Source organism: Cucurbita moschata, unplaced genomic scaffold (genome assembly GCF_002738365.1).
Source record: "Cucurbita moschata cultivar Rifu unplaced genomic scaffold, Cmos_1.0 Cmo_Scf00021, whole genome shotgun sequence".
Lineage (NCBI taxonomy): Eukaryota > Viridiplantae > Streptophyta > Magnoliopsida > Cucurbitales > Cucurbitaceae > Cucurbita > Cucurbita moschata.
In genome coordinates this window covers 3,241,448-3,260,792 of record NW_019268537.1, presented here as the reverse complement: position 1 = coordinate 3,260,792, position 19,345 = coordinate 3,241,448, and the positions used below count along the sequence as shown (strand labels likewise).

General features: G+C 34.4%; 4 protein-coding genes across 4 annotated transcripts; 1 reads left to right on the top strand and 3 right to left on the bottom strand.

The window, feature by feature from the left end:
• Positions 1 to 73: 73 nt before the first annotated feature.
• Positions 74 to 1,696, bottom strand: LOC111458290 (equilibrative nucleotide transporter 1-like). Its single transcript, XM_023100835.1, has 2 exons — positions 1,071 to 1,696; positions 74 to 911 (listed from the first exon to the last, which is right to left on the bottom strand). The coding sequence occupies exons 1-2, from the start codon at positions 1,594 to 1,596 to the stop codon at positions 190 to 192; spliced, it is 1,248 nt and encodes a 415-aa protein (XP_022956603.1). The 5' UTR covers positions 1,597 to 1,696; the 3' UTR covers positions 74 to 189.
• Positions 1,697 to 8,153: 6,457 nt separating this feature from the next.
• LOC111458198 (U-box domain-containing protein 19-like) lies at positions 8,154 to 10,353 on the bottom strand. Its single transcript, XM_023100708.1, has one exon. It carries the CDS (start codon positions 10,311 to 10,313, stop codon positions 8,256 to 8,258), a length of 2,058 nt encoding a protein of 685 aa, XP_022956476.1. The 5' UTR covers positions 10,314 to 10,353; the 3' UTR covers positions 8,154 to 8,255.
• Positions 10,354 to 10,978: 625 nt separating this feature from the next.
• Positions 10,979 to 12,706, bottom strand: LOC111458719 (basic proline-rich protein-like). Its single transcript, XM_023101513.1, has one exon. It carries the CDS (start codon positions 12,704 to 12,706, stop codon positions 10,979 to 10,981), a length of 1,728 nt encoding a protein of 575 aa, XP_022957281.1.
• Positions 12,707 to 17,232: 4,526 nt separating this feature from the next.
• On the top strand, positions 17,233 to 18,575 carry LOC111458636 (probable xyloglucan endotransglucosylase/hydrolase protein 33). The gene is made up of 4 exons (XM_023101398.1): positions 17,233 to 17,609; positions 17,692 to 17,792; positions 17,879 to 18,087; positions 18,171 to 18,575. Exons 1-4 carry the CDS (start codon positions 17,396 to 17,398, stop codon positions 18,556 to 18,558), a joined length of 912 nt encoding a protein of 303 aa, XP_022957166.1. The 5' UTR covers positions 17,233 to 17,395; the 3' UTR covers positions 18,559 to 18,575.
• The last annotated feature ends 770 nt before the right edge of the window (positions 18,576 to 19,345 follow it).

Here is a 19,345-nt window from a genome sequence, read left to right as displayed (position 1 = left end):
TTTTTTTTTTTTTTTTTTTTTTTTTTTTTTTTTTTAACTATCATATCTTTAAAATCTTCGATCACACAAGACAAGACGATAATGAATTCTGCATCTGTTCTTAAATATGAACAGGTTTTGTAGAACAGATTCTTAATTGTAGCAATACATAAAGTTATGAACAACAACAACCTTTGTAATTATACCCAACTAAATGACCCAAAACCAAGCAACAACAGAGCCAATAGCCAAACCAGAGAAGGAGAACAGAACCAATATAACCCCTGTTTTCTCTGCATATTCAAACGCCACTGCTTTGGGTGCCAATATCAAATTCACCGCCGTCAAGTACCCATTAGTAAGCCCAAGAAGGTACGTAAGAACAATCACAGGTACCTCACTTCGAAGAAACTCCGGACCATGCAAGCAACCCAAGAACAGGGGATAGAACACCAGCCTCCCGATGCAGCTGCCGAAGGCGGTTCTCGGGTTTTCGATCACATAAACCGATGAAAGATACTTCCCAATTAGATCAAACACATTGTACCCAGTAATCAGAAGAGCTGAATACCAATCTTTGAAGATCTCCGAATGCACATCTTCTGTAATGAATCCAGGAAATATAGACAGAGTTACAACATTGATGAGTACCAACCCTGTTGCGTAGATTTTTACTCTGTTAATTATATCCCACAGAGTCGATTTATCCATGGACCCAAATAGCCGATCACCATGTTCTTCTTTCTCTTGCTTCTTAATGCTCTCGAAATGTTTCACTACTGGAAGCATAGCTGCAAGATTGTACAAGACAATACACAGAATCATGATGGAAATTCCGACAGCGAAGTAGAGATTCGCACTCTGTCGCAAGCCATGAGCGTCTTGTGGGTAAATGGCTTTGGTTACGATCCTCATCACCGACACCAGTACTCCTACACTCGCCATAAATTAACCCAATTTCAAAATCTGGGGTTTAATTAAAGGGGATTTTGCAGTTTTTGGTGAAGAATTATAGTCCAGTTCATACCAAAATCAAGACAAGACAGCGAAAAAGTAGCAAAAAAAAAACAGAGACCGACAAAAATCATTACCAGCTGCACCGAATCCGGAAACAGCTGCCTGCATATACCGCTCCGGGAGTTCACCGGCGCAGCCAACAACACTGCCTTGGACAAGCGCGTCGCCGGCACCGCACAGCACGATGGATCCGACAGTGACGTGGAAGCCATTATACAGTCCAACCCGACCTCTAATATAAGACAAATCCAAGACCGGGACGAGGAGCAGAGCCACCGTGAAGATAATCATACCGACGTTGATTCGAACCCGAGCAACGGATTTGTGAGAGTAGAGAACCACAAAAACAAGTCCGATCAGAGCCACAAGAAGGTTCGCGACGGCGAAGATTCGATCCACTCGGGTTTCTGGATAAATAAACGAAAAATAATCGACGGCGGTGATGAAGATGTTCCATGGGAGAAGACAACCCACACCCAAAAAGAAGTAAGTGATGTAAGTCAAGTTGAAAGGGTCGCTCGGAATCTTGTCGGCGGTTGCAGCGCCGACGAGAAGGGCGGTTTCAGAATCTACATCGGAATTCTCCACGGCTCCACCCATCGATGATCGCCAAAATCTAAACGAATAATTGGGGAAATCAAACAAATTTCAGGTAATGGAGAGCTCCGCTCCGTCACAGGCCAGAAAAGTATTAAATAAACATTTTTTTTACAGTGAAAAATAATTATTTTTTTTTCAACTTATATATAATAAATTAGGAGTAAAAATCGGTGTTAAGTGGGCCCTATTGATTCTGCCACGTGGCCCAATATACACCGTCCAATTTCAAACGTCTTTTTCATTCTTATTTATTATGTTGAACTCTCCATTTTTATTGGAGTATTTGAAAATAAAGAATATTATAAGACTAAAAATGAAATTGATATAAAAAATAAAATATTTTAGGTTAAAATTATATTTAAATACGAACATATTTCTCACCTTGTTATATATGAGAAAATAAATTTAAAAAATTAAAAAATAAGAAAATTGTATTTCTTAAATGAAAAGGTAAAAAATAATAAATAAATAAATAAAGCAAAAAGAAAAAACAGTATAAATAAAGCAACAAAAAAAACACGTGGCACCACATTGTTGGACTACAAATGCACCAAACAACCCAAGTTTTACTCCTACGTCACTCTCTCTTGCTTTCGTATATTATTTTAATGAAATGAATTATCAATAGACTTTTTAATATATATATATATATATATATATAAAATAAAATATTGGAAAATAGTTTTTATGGACTGTGTGTTCAAATTTTTTATTTTTATATTATGGGTAGTTAATTTATTTTAAATTATAAAATTGAAAATATAAGAATTTTACTAAATTCATATATATTTGTAATATCGTAAATTTATTAAACATTTTAAAATTCACCAATTAAATAGATATAAATCTTAAAATGGGTAGGAATATAAGAAAATGTTTATAAATAATTTAAAATTATGCACATGTTTTATTATGTCTAATGCAAGTAATTATTTTTTAAAAAATATTATAATTTTTTAAAAAAAGAAAAAAAAAAGTTGAGTGGGAATGGGCGGTTGGGACAAGTATTATTTAATATTTTTAAAAAAGGATATTTAATATGTGGATTTTGACTTTATCGAGTTCAATTATTTGAAACCACCAAATAAATTTTAAAAATTAAAAAAGAAAAAGAAAAAACGGAATATCTCCGTCCCCTTCCGAGGATGGTCTCAAATCGTCACCTTCTGAGGAGCCAACAATTTTGGATGATTTAAGCTTATTATTATTAATAAAAATATCGTATAAATTATAATTTAAACAAAAAATATCTTTTACACTTTATAAAAAAAAAAAAAATCAATAATATTTTTATACCTTAAAAAAAATTCTCAAAAATATCTCAGTGAGGTATTTGTTTTAAAAAATTTCATTAATATTTTTTGAACTTTTTTAAAACGTTAAAAATGTGCTTAGTATCATATTTAAAAATATGAGTGAAATTGTACTTAGGAAACCGTCTATCCACTTCTCAAATAATATTTCCAAACTTAATGTTATATGTATTTAGGTTAAATTTAAGGGTATTTTTATTAGCGGAGCTAACAAGCTTATTTATCATATTTTTATAGTTTAGAACATGTTATTTATCATAGTTTTATTAAGTTTAAATATATATATATATAGATAGATATTTTAGATAAAAATAAAGTTATAGTTTAGAATATGTTAATTCGTAGGCTAATTAATAAAAACACTTTTAAACTTGGTACTTTGTCTAAAAAAAATATTCATAAATTTTTAAAATTTTCAATAATACCTTTGAACTTTAAAAAAAAAAAAGTAATTTTAAAAAATTCCGTTAATACTCGTCAACTTTTTTAAAAAGTTAAAAAATACTCCTAGAATTGCAATTATAAAAATTATATTAATACCCTTTACTCTTATTAAAAAGAAAAAAATCTTATCAATTGATATATGGATAAAAACTATGTATGAATCCCTCGAATTGTTTCTAATATTTTAATATTATTTTTTAAAGTAGTAATAATAAGAATATTTTTTTAATATATTTTTTTTTAAATTAAAGATGTTTTTTATTTTTATTTTTTGTAAACAGAGTATCAAAAGGTTGAGATCCAAATTTTGATCTTAGTTTTAATAATTTAAGCTAAAATATTGAGAAGAATTATTGGGTAATTAATATTAAATTTTATAGATTATATAATTAACGTTAATTAGGCCAATAAAGTATAGCTAGGGAGGGTGAGAAATTATATTTAAATGAGCAAGGAGTACCTAACCCATGTTTAATTCTCAGTTATATATAATATTTAATCCATAAGACTTATCATTAATTTAATCTTTAATTAAAACTTTTAAAACACATATTACTTAAATATAATTTTAAGTTTTGTATACTAATAATTAAGTTTATATATTATAAATTTCAACGATTAGAATTATTTTAGTATAATCATTTTTTCCATAAAATACCAGCTACTGGAAATAAAATATTATTATATTATGAAAATTATATATTAAAAATAATAAATTAATAAAAACACCTTTCAACATTTTACTTTATTTCAAAAATACTCTTCAATTATTAAAAATTTTAATAATACTCTTGAACTTAATTTAAAAAAAAAATACTATATTTTAGATTTAGATAAAAATTCTTACGGCTTTGTTTCTAAAATAATATTGAATTTAAAAGATTTCAAAAATATCAGTTTAAAATTTAAAAAATACCTTAAAACCTTTTTTAAAAAATTTAAAAATACTCGGGAGTAGCACTTAAAAGTTTGGAGGTGATTTATGAAATATATATAGATTATTTTCGTCGTATATTAACCGAATGTTAATGCAATTTTTAAAATTTTATAAGTATTTTTTAAATATAATACTATTTTAATTTTTTTAGGAGGTAAATGTATTTTAAAATATATTTTTTTTTAATTAATGTAGCCATTAAAAATATTATTATAAATTTCAAACCATACCCAATTATGTTATATTTAATAATAGCGTATTAGACACATTGAAAAATTCATATTAAAAAAAAAAAAGACTTAGAGTTTTCTTTATTGATTTAATAAAATTTTATAATGGGATGAATTTTGATTAATTAATTTGATAAAAGACTTTAGAGTTTTGAAGCATTTAAAAATGGAATGGACCAACGGTTTGAGAAAACTTGTTGTCCAATCATATATGATAAGGTAATGGCAATAGTTTTCATTAATCTCTTCTATTATATTTATAAATTCCTTAACTTTAGGGAACCACTCAAATTATTATTTTTTTAAATATAATAAATTTTATGTTATCTTAAAAGAAACAAATTCTCATCTCTACACGAAAACGTGTGGAAATTTTGTTTTAAAATTACGAGTTTAAAAGTCTTCGGACATTCCATTTGCACAAACCCACTTATATATTTATTTAATTTAAACAAATTAAAAAAAAACTTTAATAAAGACGTGATATTGTCTACTTTAAACATAAATTCTCATCATCCGAATAAAAGAGAGGCAGAACAATTATGAAGATAGGATGACTAAAAAATAGTTACAACAATTGAAAGTCACTTTTTATACCAACAAAAATGCACGTGAATGAAGACAAAATAAGCCGTCTAGGAATTGGGTTATGAATTAGTCAGAGATTCAAATAATTTAAAAAAAAAATGTATTAGGAATTTCTTGCAAATAATTTAAATTAATTTAATAGGTTAAAATTAAAAATTTTAATCGGTTAAGACATAAAGCGTTGAAAGTGATTTTATTTGTTTATTTTATTATTTATTTATTTATTTAAAGGGATATTATGAACCGATTTATTATTTATTTATTTCAAGGGATATAATTGAACAGCTTCGGATAATTTCATATCCTTTAGTTTTATTTCCGTTCTCTATTTTAATGCGAATAAAATAATTTTAATTTTAATTTTTTTTTAGCAATTCAATTTAATTTAATAATTTTTTAAAATATTTTTTTAAATCTTTTTAAACTTTCCATTGAAAGATGCAACGATAAGAAAGCGACATTGTCGGAAAAGAGTTGCTAGTCTAGATTTTTCCAAATTTAGAAAACGAACATTTTTTTTTTTTTGGAAAAAATTGCTAAAATCAATTTAACGATTTTTTTTATAAATATTTCTATTAATATATTTTTTTTAACCAACTGAGTTGTACGGGTGACTTGAACAACTCAACCTGACCTTTTATTTTTGGATTGAGTTGTTTTTTTTTTAATTATTTAAAAAAATATTACTTATTCACGGTACATATTAAATTAATAACTAAAATCTCATCATATTCAAATATCAAACATTCACACGTCAAACACATTACTAACATCGGTTACAAATGTTAAATATTCTTAATTTTCACGACAATCTTAAAAGTATGATAGGGTAAGATTGAGTTATATCTCTATTTTCTAATTGATCTGGTCGGTCGAGTTGAATTTATAATTTTTCAAAAAAACATTCCATCCCGAACGGAAAAATCTAACCCAACTCAACAGTTGAGTAGTTCGAGTTGGTTGATTCCTCCGGTCATTTGAACACTCAACTCTTATAATTATATTGTAATAAACCTCAAAAAAAAAAAAAAATCAATCATTAATTTATTTTATTTAGTACAAAGAAAATGACATATTACATGTGAATTACAACGGAATTTGATTTGATACAAAGTAATATACATTTTATATGTAGTTCACATGAATCGAATATTATTCTTTTCGGAATTTTCACATGTTTCATTCGACTTATTACGATATTCACATGAAATAAATGGAAAAAATTAGTTTGCACGCCCTACTATTTTCAAGAGACATTTACGGAGTAAAAAAGTTAATTTTATCTGTATAACAAAAAATTTACTTTTTTACCCCTGTGATCAAATTTAATGTTAATACCATATGATAAACAATTTAATGTCACGAGCCATAACTTTTACTTGTTCAAATAACAATTAAGGTGAAGCAGAGGGTCAGAAACAACGAATCTCTTTATGACAAATAGATTCATTTTGCAAGTTCGTTATTACGGGTAGTTCCTACAAAGGATCGGACTAATGACGTATACAATACTTGAATTCTCGATGTAGATGCTACATAGTTGGTTCTCATCCTTCAGAGACTATGAGTGTAATAGGAGCATCCGTCGACAAAAGGATCACCTTAAGATGACATGACTATTGAGAACGAATCAAATCAAATGGTTCTATTTTTCAATCTTTCTGACTTTCTCCTACGGAATTAAGGTCGAAAAGATTGAGAAAAATCAGTCATTCACAACCACTGATGAAAGATTCCTCGAAAAGTTAATGATTAGTAATCCTTTTTAGAAATCGAATAGATTCGGTCTTATACATACGCGAGGAAGGTAATAAAAAAAGGAAAGAAGATGAGTTCTTAGATTGTTACGCTGTCATTTTTTATATGAATAATTTATTATAATTATTAAACCAAGAAACTTGTTTATAAAGCATAGATATTTTAGTAAAATAGTTAAATCAAGCATAGATGTTTTAATAAGGTGGGCCTTTAAATTAATCATGATTTTTTTTTTTTTTTTTTTTTTATGTATATAAAGTTGGTTTTGAAAAAGGTAATTATAAAGAATAATTAACATCAAGTGGGTGATATTATGCATTATTATATTTCAAATAAGAAGAAAGTATAAATCCTTCAATCCAATCCTAAATGATCCAAACCCATTGAACAACAAAACCCAATAAGAGGAATTACAGTATAATTCGGTAATGGTGATGTATGTTAGATGAATACGACTCTCTGTAATGATATGATATTGTCCACTTTGAATATAAGTTTTTGTAGCTTTGCTTTAAGCTTTCCTAAATTAACCGATGTGGGACTTTCATCATACAACAATGTAGAACCCGTCGTACAACCCCGACTCGACCCCTAATGTAGAGTAGATCCAAAAGGGGCACGGTGAGCAAACAGAGGACGAACAAGAGTATAAGCGACGGGGAAGATGCGGTCCACGTGGGTATTGGGGTAGATGTAGGCGAAGTAATCGACGGCGGTGATGAAAGCATTCCAGGGGAAGAAATAAGATATGTAAGTCAAGTGTGAAGGTGTCTTTCCGGACCTTGGCGGTGGACCGTTTACAGTTTTTAAGAAGTTATTAGTTCTTTTAAATTCTACATTTATTGTCTTTTGAGATATAAAAATATCCATAAAAATGTCACAATTTAATTTTCTGTTCAACCGTAATTTTCAATTAAATTAAGCATTAATTCTTTTTTTTTTTTTATAGAAAAAAAGGAATAGGAATTTTTTATATAGTTAATTTTTCATTCAAAACTCTTCAAATAAAAACAAAATAGTATTAAAATTAAATTATCATATATGGGTCAAATGTTGAATAATATATTTCAAACATATGAAATTGTCTAATAATTCAACTTATTAAATAAGAAGACGAAACATATTAAATTATTGAATTATTTAAGTTATTAAATATTACAAAGACATCATCACAGCAATAATAACTAAAAAATATTATATTTATTAGAAGTTAAGGAGATCAAAGCTAATGGACTGTTATTAGCTCTTAAAAACCCGAGCTAATACCCAAACAAATCTGAATAAATAATTAAAAAAAAAAAACCCTATTTACATCCTGTCTATTTACCCCCAAAAAATCCTTTAAAAAATAAAATTAAAAAAAAAAAAAAAAAAAAACGATTTACAAATTTACCAGGCTTGAACTGATCGTTCATTTGAAAGGCGAACAGGGATTGGGTCGGAGCTTGCGGCCACTACTTCGCAGTGTTCATGGAGAATTCTCATCAAAGAACCCGCCTTCCTTCTCCCACGGGCTGTGCCTTCTCTGATAATAATGTACAGAGATGAAATTACGGCCTCGCTTTTTGCAAGGATTTGGAGTACTTCACATCCGCCATGGATGCACAGAGCTAGCAGTAAACAAACAGAGTACTCTCGTCCTGCACTTGAGCTACATGAACTCATGAACTCCATTGTTAAACTCAAAGCCCCACATCGCATGATCGCGGTGGCTCCTTCCGGCTTCTCTGCTAGAGTTGCAAGAATCTCCATTGAATCTGCAATGAGAGTTTCCCTATCGGATGTTTCAAGCAAATTCACCAATAAAGGAACTGCTCCAATGGAGAGAACTCTTCTGTGGTTTTCAGGATGCGTAAGAAGTCCATATATTGCAACCATTGCGTTCTTTTTGCTACGATCTGAATCTTCCTTGAGTAAGTTCATTAAGCCCATAAGTGCTTCTGGGGTTTGGCCTATGAGCTTTCTGTACTCTTCAATGGAAGCCATGTAAAACAGAGTATAAGCAGATAATTGACGGGCTTCTGTTGTGTAACCCATCGTTAAAACATTTATAATTGCCTCCAATCCTCTGTTTTCTGCTATTACTCTCTTGCTTTTTGAATGCTTTGAAAGATTCAAAACAGCTGCAATTGCGTTCTTTTGCATCAAACCATCTGATGATCTCAAAAGCTTTAATAAATTTGGAATCAGACCAACTTCCACCAAGTAAGACCGATAAAAAATGCTTGATTTGGATAGAAGTTTGATCTCATAAGCGGCTCTGTTCTTCTCGTTTGGCGTTCCTGTTTCCAGAAGGCGGGCTAAATATTTCGCCAAAACCCAAACGATCTTCTCGGCTGTTGAGCTACCTGCAACAATTGTTCTCGTTATGTTGCGTTTTTGTTTGCTTGATTCTGGATAAGGGATTGAATGTTTAGAACAGCATCGCCGAATTATCCGACGGAGAGCTAAATTGGGGACTAACTCTCTGTTCTTCAATCTCTCCCCTGTTTTAGGGCAGGTGGAATTTCCAGCCCTCAACCATTTTTGAATCGAAGAGCGATCATATGTCTGCCCTGTTCCTACTGTTACTGGATCAATCATGAAATCCAACGAGATTGGGCATCGAAAATCATCGTGGTTAAAACAATCGATGATTTCAGCTCCATATCGATGGATAAGCGGAACTGCTTCGTAATCGATAACATCAAATAATATGCATCGACAGTAGTTCATCAGACCAATCAATTTGCTTAAAAATGAAAACTCTAGCTTCTCGTGAGCCGACCATTCGATTTCAATTTCCGACTCCAAGAATTTCACCTCTTTATTGCATAAACTCCATGTTTTAATCCCAATATAATCAAGAAATCGTTTGATTTGAGTATTATCCGGAGTAACACTGCAATCGAAAACAGCTAGAATTGATCTTACCTCGTTGAGAATCTCTTCATCTTCGCGATCGATTTGAAATTTCATCTTTCGTGTTTGTTTCGCCGCTAATTCCACAAACTCGACGACTTCGATAGGCAAATCGATCGAATCCAAAGGCAAAATCTCCAGAGCCAAAGCGACGGATCGGATCAAAACCTGGAACCGATTCGCGACGAACTCCGATTTCATAAGCATGAACAAACGAGCACCTTCTAGGACACAATCCTCCAAAAGAAACAGAAGCTTCTGGAAGATAAAGTGGAGCTCCAATAAGATTAAAACAACAGAATCCGACAGATCTTCCGCTTTTCGACCTTGAATTTCTTCAAAGAACATCAGAAGGATTTCGATTTGGCGAATCGCTTTAATGGCGTTTCGCTTGTTGCTACCGAAGAACTCCGATCTGTAGCCGCAGATTTTTCGACTGACATTGATCAAAGACGTCAACAACGTCGCCGGAGATGTGCATTCGCATGGTTGAATCGCCGGTAACGACAGAATCCGGCGATTGAAGTCGTTTGATTTTCGAATCATTAAACAGAAATAGAGAGAATCGAAAAAGTTCGTATATGGATTTTGGTGATTTGTTTTTATCTCTCACCAAATTACTATATATATATATATTGACGGCAAGCTTTCTGCTTCTGAAGTCCCGCTCCAGGAGGGAAAAGGAAGCATCCTAAGTATATCATAGACACGTGTCGAACGATGATTGATCCTAAGCCAGTTTGACCTGAGATCCGACACGTGTACGTAGGAGATAGGATAGTGCAGCTTCGTGGAAATCTATTTGAACGTGAATCAATCACATGATGACACGTATCCTGAGTTAACGGCATGGAATTCGTGACAGGTGAGATTCGCCGACATTCAATTAAGGTCGAGTTTTTATATTTTGGTAACATGGAAATTATTATTGAGGCAATAATTGTTTTAAAAATTGACCAAAATTATTTTACGTCCTAATTTCCTGAAATTTCCTTGAACAATCCCTTTGTTGATTATTCAGATTTTTTTTTTTTTTTTTTTTTTAATTTTGTCAAATAATTTTTTTTAGTATATAAAGAAAATGTGCATATCAAATACTTATATTTCATATAATTGATTTGATACACACTTGATACACACGAAAAAAAAAAAAAAAAAGTGAGCTTTGCTCGTTTCTCACAAATAGCAAAGAAATGGCGTGGTGGAACAGACTATGGATTTGATGCCCCGTGACTTGGTCCGGATGGAGGAATGGGAATGTTTTTTGGTAACATTCCATAGTTGATGGGATGGTCAAGTGCCTCGTGACTTGGTCCGGAAGGAGGAATGGGGATGTTTTTAGGTAACATCCCATAGTTGATGGGATGGTCTGGTGCCCCATGACTTGGTCCGGAAGGAGGAATGGGGATGTTTTTAGGTAACATTCCATAGTTTATGGGATGGTCTGGTGGCCCATGACTTGGTCCGGAAGGAGGAATGGGGATGTTTTTCGGTAACATTCCATAGTTTATGGGATGGTCTGGTGGCCCATGACTTGGTCCGGAAGGAGGAATGGGGATGTTTTTTGGTAACATTCCATAGTTTATGGGATGGTCTGGTGGCCCATGACTTGGTCCGGATGGAGGAATAGGGATGTTTTTCGGTAACATTCCATAGTTGATGGGATGGTCTGGTGCCCCGTGACTTGGTCCGGATGGAGGAATGGGGATGTTTTTCGGTAACATTCCATAGTTGATGGGATGGTCTGGTGCCCCGTGACTTGGTCCGGATGGAGGAATGGGGATGTTTTTAGGTAACATTCCATAGTTGATGGGATGGTCTGGTGCACCGTGACTTGGTCCGGATGGAGGAATGGGGATGTTTTTCGGTAACATTCCATAGTTGATGGGATGGTCTGGTGCCCCGTGACTTGGTCCGGATGGAGGAATGGGGATGTTTTTCGGTAACATTCCATAGTTGATGGGATGGTCTGGTGCCCCGTGACTTGGTCCAGATGGAGGAATGGGGATGTTTTTAGGTAACATTCCATAGTTGATGGGATGGTCTGGTGCCCCGTGACTTGGTCCGGATGGAGGAATGAGGATGTTTTTCGGTAACATTCCATAGTTTATGGGATGGTCTGGTGGCCCATGACTTGGTTCGGAAGGAGGAATGGGGATGTTTTTAGGTAACATTCCATAGTTGATGGGATGGTCTGGTGCCCCGTGACTTGGTCCGGATGGAGGAATGGGGATGTTTTTCGGTAACATTCCATAGTTGATGGGATGGTCTGGTGCCCCGTGACTTGGTCCAGATGGAGGAATGGGGATGTTTTTAGGTAACATTCCATAGTTGATGGGATGGTCTGGTGCCCCGTGACTTGGTCCGGATGGAGGAATGGGGATGTTTTTCGGTAACATTCCATAGTTGATGGGATGGTCTGGTGCCCCGTGACTTGGTCCAGATGGAGGAATGGGGATGTTTTTAGGTAACATTCCATAGTTGATGGGATGGTCTGGTGCCCCATGACTTGGTCCGGATGGAGGAATGGGCATGTTTTTCGGTAACATTCCATAGTTGATTGGATGGTATGGTGCCTCGTGACTTGGTCCAGATGGAGGAATGTGCTTGGTTTTTGATAACATCCTATCGTGCAATAGAGGTAGAGGAGGTGGATAGGTTATGGTCATCTGATTCAGACCAGGAGCAGGAATATGAGGAGCTTTTGGAACTATTCTAAAGTCTACCATAGATAGCTTCTTGCTTTGGCTCGATTCAGATGAAGAAATATGCACGGTTTTTCTTAGAAATCCAAAGTCTACCCTTATATCATCATAAGATTCTTCGGGTTTATGAGTCGAAACAACATTTCTAGCATTTGTTTGGGAAACGAGCAAAAGAAACCCAAAGAGAACTAAACTATAGGCTCCCCAAGAGATGATAGAGCTTCTTGGGGCCATTATTGCTATGGGTTTGCTGATGTGCTTTCATTAGCTTTCCCTTTATATAGCATTAATGGCATCTAATTTTAGTCAAATCCAGCGCTAATTTGTTTTTAAAAACACTAAAAACACGGAAATTCGTTAGAAATTAGTGGGTGTGATTTTATTAATTATTTGATATTTTTAAAAAATTCACAATAAAATTAAAATTTTTAATATGAAAAAATAACAATCTAAAATAATAGTGAAGGTTAAATTTAAGCGGTCTACAATAATAAATAAATATTTGTAAAATATTAAATGGGCTTGGCCCATTCAGTTCAATTTTGGGCCAGACCACTTTTTATGTACGAATATGTTCTTTTCCCTAATACGTTGTGAACCAATATTTTTAATGATTAAATGATTAAATAAAAATCTGAACTATGAGATAATTTGGGTGAAATTGAAAAAAAAAAAAAAAAAAAACAAAACAAAATCAAAATAATCCAGGAATCCACGGTATGATATTGTCTGCGCCGATCATTTTATGATATTGTTCAATACCAATGGACTATTCCTTGATTATAAACCCATGATCATTTTGAGCTGATGTCCACTCTATGATATTGTCTCAGGCCTCATACCAATGGAGATATTTCATGTTGTCCAGGCCTCATACTAATAAAGATATTTCATGTCATACTATTTCTGATTATAAACTTATGATCATTTCGAGCTAATGTCCACTCTATGATATTGTCCAAGCCTCATATCAATGAGTCCACTCTATGATATTGTCCAGACCTCGTACCAATGGATATGATATTGTCCAGACCTCATACCCATGGAGATATTTCATGTTGTCCAGGCCTTTGGTGGGGTCTCCCACATCATCGATTGTGATGTCCCACATTGGTTAGGGAGGAGAACATAACACCCAAAGGTGAACATAACATCCAAAGGTGTGGAAACCTTCCCCTAGAAAGAGATTCAAGGAAGGACCCAACCATGATCATTCCCTAAATTAGACTTTTATCATCCATCCATCCAACTCATGCCCCTGGAGTCTTAGTCATTTTTTACTACCTTCGAGAGGCTTGACTCTTTTTTCTTTTTGGAGTCCTTTGTTCGACATTTGAGGACCAATCTATTGGTACGACTAAGTTTAGGGCATGACTTTAGTACCATGTTAGAAAGAACGCGACTCTCCACAATTGTATGATATTGTCCACTTTGAGCATAAGCTCTCATGAGTTTGTTGTTTCGTATGAAAGTATATTGTACCAAGGGTGTTTTTAGAGTATACCAAATCAGTATAGCTATCCTTCTTCTAACACAGCAACGCAATTTCACAATCAATATCAAAATGAAACACTAAATAATTTGTTCCTTCTTTTCTTGGTGCTTGTCAACGTAGAATCATGAACCATTCATTCAATAGAAAATTATGAAAATTCCTATTATATAGTATTAAGAGTTGTATTGACTTCAGGCTACACAACAAAGATTGGGTAAAATGTTAAACGTTATAGTGCACATTTATCAAGAAAACTTCTTTTTATCAAGATTTGAGCATCAAATGAGTTAAGATAACACATGTTGAATATGCATGAATACTAAAACCGTACCAGCCGAAGAAATATGAAACTATGACATGTTGATGTTGTTGATTATATTTTTTTTTAATTAGTAAATAATATATATATTTTTTAACTTTTAATTAAGAATGAGATAAAAATAAAAATTAATGGATCAAAATTGTCACTTTTAAGAATTACAACAATAAAATTAGATGATTAAATAAATTCTGGGATTTTGTTTGTCGACGAAATTTTGTGAAAGGTATTCGATCACAACAAAAAAATGTGCCTATCAATAACTTATAAACATCTTATTTCATATAAATGATTTTTAGAATACAAGAAAAAAAGAATGAGCTTTGCACGTTTCCCACAAATAGCAAACAAAAAGAATGAGCTTTGCTCGTTTCCCACAAATAACAAAGAAATGAGGCTATGGGTTCGATGCCCCTTGACTCGGTCTAACTGGAGAAATGTAAATATTTTTTGGCATCATTTCAGGGTTAACGGGATGGTTCGGGGTTGATATCCTATGACTAGGTCCAGATTGAGAAATGTGCCCATTTCTCAATAACATTCCAGAGCTGACGGGATAGTTTGTGTGCGATATCCTCTTACCGGGTCTAGATGGAGGAAAGTGCACGTTTTTTCCTATCGATCCATATTTGACACGAAAGTGTTGATTGGACGTCCTGAGCCTGGACCTAGATGGAATGATATACAAGCGTTTGGATAATATTCCAGATCTGACGTCGGCTAGAGTAGGTGGATAAGAGAAGGTCCTTTGATTGAGCCTCGAAAAATGAACGTATCCACGTCTAGGAGCATGTACGGTTTTGTGCACAAATCCCAAGTGTACCCTTACGGTTTCTTTATTGGCGGTGGGAACAACATTTCTAGCAGCGTTGGCTTGGGAAATGAGCAAATGAAACCCAAAGAGGATGAGAGTATAGGCTCCCCAAGACATCTTATAAGAGCTTCTTGGGGCCATTATTGCTGTGGGTTGTCTCTTCTCCTTTCCTTTGCTCTTCTTTTATAACCATTCTTGGCTTCTATTTTTAGTCGTGTCCACCCCTAATCTCTTTTGGAAAACACTAAAATCACGTAAATTTGTTGACAAATCACTGGGTGAGTTATATCCACCCGTGCTCCAGCCCATTGGGTTGAGGGATTTTTTTAAATCAACCAAAAAGTTCGGGTTAGTTGAATTGGTAATAACACACAACCCAACCAACTTGAAAATTTTCGCAACCCAACTTAACCAATCCCAAAATTTTCACAACCAACTGAACCTGAAAATTTTCAGGTAAAATATGCTTTAAAATTACTTAAATATATGTATACTCGGGGTGAGGATTGAACATTATATATTTTTGTTTTAAAATAACCTAAATTTATGAGAGTCGAACTAGGCTCAAAATAATTCTTGCGAGCACGAACTACCATTTAGAAAACCCGTGAATACGCTTACATTTTTAGCGTATTTATATCATAAATTTTAATCGGTTCGGGTCAACACAAGGATTTTATCCTATAAACCCGAAACTGAACCGAGCCTATTCGGGTTTAGGAAAAATAACTCAACCCAACCCTTATAATTCGGGTTGGGTTGGTCTGGGTTGTCGAGTTGGATGTACACCCCTAGTATCTAGTTGTGCATTATCATGCATGAACCTATGAGATCGATATTAAGGTCACATCTTGAGTGTCTATCGGGAGATGAGAATGAGACACCAAACAAACAACTAATATTAATGAACTATGAACTACCAATAAGCTGCTTATTAAGTATATTTTATATACTCAATCCTTGCTACATTAAAAATTTTCAGATGAGCCATGATGGAGATGTCGAGGCGGAAGTATATACGAGTTAGAAGCTATGAAGTTTTGGGTTAGATCGGTGTATTGTACCCCTTTAATATGTTTCCCTTACGAGCGCTTGATTATGAGATTTTATGAAGTACCTATATCATGCTTTTGTGTGTGCGTCGTTGTACGGTGCATGCAAGTTTAAAAAGTTTAAATTAAAAGGTGTATTTTTAAATGTTCAACGCAATAAGTAATTGCCCGTAACTCGGGCTCTCAAAAAGTGGGTCGTTATATTCCCTCTTCATTTCGCTCTATTGCTCCATCCGTCACTATCGTTTTATACTCTTATCTATCGATCGGCTGTAAAGTATTTACGTGACTTGACTCATAATTGAAAGCTTGTTCGAAAACATCATAAAATAAAATAAAATGAAAGCTCTACGTAATCTGCTTACCTAAGAATGCTCCATTAATTCAAAGCTGTAACAACTTCATCATTTATTTCAGTTATCAACTCTACTAAATAATAAACTCACCTACCAAACATCTTAACCACTCATTTTATTGCATAATCTTGACTTAGATCTAAATGAACGATAACGCAGGTATGAGGACATTCGTGATGGAGGGAGCGGTGGCCGATTATCCAATGCACAATCGTGGCTAGCAGTTTAGGGTTTAGGGACAATCGTGGACAATCGGTCCAGTTTAGGGTTTAGGGTTTAAGGACAATCGTGGTGACCGATTATGCGATGCACATTTTTTATAACGGCGTGGAAATCTCTCCTAGCAGATGCATTTTAAGAAAACTTAAAAGAAAAAATCCAAAGAAACAATATTGGTTGGTGGTGGACTTGGGCCATTACAAATAGTATCAAAGCCAGACACCATGTGCCAGCGAGGAGGCCAAGCCCTGAAGGGGGTGGACACGAGGCAGTGTGCCAGCAAGGACGTTGGGCCCTGAAGGATGATGGATTGGAGGGTCCTACATCAATTGGAAAAGGGAAAGGGAATGAGTGCCAACGAGGACGCTGACCCTGAAGGGAGAGAAGAACGAAGCACTCTTTCTAAGAATATGAAAACCTTTCCCAATTTTAAACCACAAGGGAAAAGCTGGAAAAGAGGAAAAGCATCATCATAAGAGATTCCAAGATGATTCCAAAGGTCTCTTTTTCATCTGAGATAAAAGGGTCAGGTCAGACTTCAGAGTGTGTCCCATAACTAAAACCAGTAGTGAGCCTACATGGGGTTCATGAACTGTTCCTTCTGTCAAGAAACCAAATCAAATTAGTTTAGTTAAGCTGAATTGTCGGCATCCCTTTGTTCATCAAAGATGGAATTGCCCCTCTTAAGCTTCTTCCTTCTGTGCATGTTTTTTGCAGCCCCTTCTTGTGGTACATACTACACACCTCCAAGCGTCCCACGTTTAACAGATCTCGTACCCAATGTCTCAATCGATCAATACTTCGCCAAGATTTTTGGGGCGGCAAATATCCAGCTGATGAGCAATGGGTCCTCTCTCAATCTCACTCTGAACAAACATTCTGGTAAATCATCATTGGATCTTAGCTTCTCCTTTCAGCCCGACTCTGTTTTGATTCATAACTTCTTCTCTTTTCATTTCTGAAGGTGCTGGTTTGGTCTCGAGGAGCAAATATCATTATGGGTTCTTCAGTGCTTCAATTAAGCTTCCATCAGGCTTCACTTCAGGGGTTGTAGTGGCTTTTTATGTAAGATTTTCCCCCATTTCTTATTATCCTCTGTTTTGCTTACCAGTTTGGTCCACAACCAACGAGATGATGAGGGCCATGTTCAGCTGTCGAATGCAGATGTTTATACCCATTCTCATGACGAGATTGACATAGAGCTGCTGGGACATGACAACAGAAAAGATTGGGTTATTCAAACAAATATGTATGCAAATGGAAGCGTCAAGACAGGGAGAGAAGAGAAATTCTACCTCTGGTTTGATCCCAGCGTGAAGTACCACGATTACACCATCATTTGGAACAAATATCATACAGTGTAAGTGCATCAAAAGGCAGGATCATTTTTGTTGGTCGTTGTATTTCTCTGTTCTTCTAAAAAGTGCATCGGAATTCAAGCAGGTTTTTGGTGGATAATGTTCCAATCAGAGAGCTGAGAAATTCTGAAGCTTTCTATCCATCAAAACCCATGTCAGTTTTCGTCACGATATGGGATGGTTCAGAATGGGCAACTCATGGAGGAAAGTACCCAGTAGACTATAGGTATGCACCATATGTGGCTTCTTTTGAAGAAATGGAGATCAATGGAAGTGTATCACCACCAATAGCCACTGTTCCTTCAAGCTCCAAAACCAATGTCTCGAGCCCGGATACTGTGGAGGGTCCAGAATTTGTAAAGCTATCACAGCAGCAAATAGATGCCATGGATTGGGCAAGGAGGAAGCTCATGTTCTACTCCTATTGTAAAGATACATCCAGATACAAAGTTTTGCCACCAGAGTGCAAATAGATGTATTTTTACTTGAGTTTTTTTCCTAAGTTTTTGTGATACTCTTCCAATAGACACGTTTTAAAAATCTGGGAAAGTCCGAATGGGCTAGTTTTTGTGATACTCTTCCAATAGACACGTTTTAAAAATCTCAAGGGAAAGTCCGAAAGGGAAAGCTCAAAGATGACAATATCCAAATCCCTAGCGACAAAAACTTATGGGGAAGCCCGAATGGAGAACCCCAAAGATGACAAATGGAAGTTCGAATGAGAAAGCCCAAAGATGACAAAAACCTTAGTAGACACATTTTAAAAATCTTAAAGGAAAGTCCAAAAAGGAAAATAAAAAAAATGACAATATCTGCTAACGATGGACTTAGACTGTTACACTTTTACTTGTTGCTAAGATCCTTTTTATCATAAATTTCAAGTTAGGAAGAAGATCGGTATTGTGGTAAAGTGTATCTGAATCATCACGCTCGCGATGGACTAAGACTATTACAGTTTTAGTTGTTGCTAAGATCCTTTTTATCATAAATTTCAAGTAAGGAAGAAGATAGATATTGTAGTAAAGTGTATCAAAATCATCAGAGACAAAGATCCGAGTCGATGAGAGAAGACTTCGACAGGAGATCTTCCATCGGTACCATCGAAAGAGAGGGATTCTCCATTAAGATGGAAGGATTTTGTAAATGCCAGCATTATATGAACTATAAAGAAGTAAAACTAATCTGGCAACTACCGGATTGGTCGGGTCAAAGAAAATTGAAAGATATTAAATTACATGGGGCAAGAAAGCTTCACCCATG

Excerpts from the sequence above, each read along its gene's own strand:
- LOC111458198 (XM_023100708.1), bottom strand. The coding sequence starts at position 10,313 with ATGATTCGAAAATCAAACGACTTCAATCGCCGGATTCTGTCGTTACCG.
- LOC111458636 (XM_023101398.1), top strand. The coding sequence starts at position 17,396 with ATGGAATTGCCCCTCTTAAGCTTCTTCCTTCTGTGCATGTTTTTTGCA. Across the intron at positions 17,793-17,878 it reads GGGTTGTAGTGGCTTTTTAT|CTGTCGAATGCAGATGTTTA; the intron begins GTAAGATTTTCC and ends GGCCATGTTCAG. Across the intron at positions 18,088-18,170 it reads TGGAACAAATATCATACAGT|GTTTTTGGTGGATAATGTTC; the intron begins GTAAGTGCATCA and ends GAATTCAAGCAG.
- LOC111458719 (XM_023101513.1), bottom strand. The coding sequence starts at position 12,706 with ATGGCCCCAAGAAGCTCTATCATCTCTTGGGGAGCCTATAGTTTAGTT.
- LOC111458290 (XM_023100835.1), bottom strand. The coding sequence starts at position 1,596 with ATGGGTGGAGCCGTGGAGAATTCCGATGTAGATTCTGAAACCGCCCTT. Across the intron at positions 912-1,070 it reads TTCCGGATTCGGTGCAGCTG|GAGTACTGGTGTCGGTGATG; the intron begins GTAATGATTTTT and ends TGGCGAGTGTAG.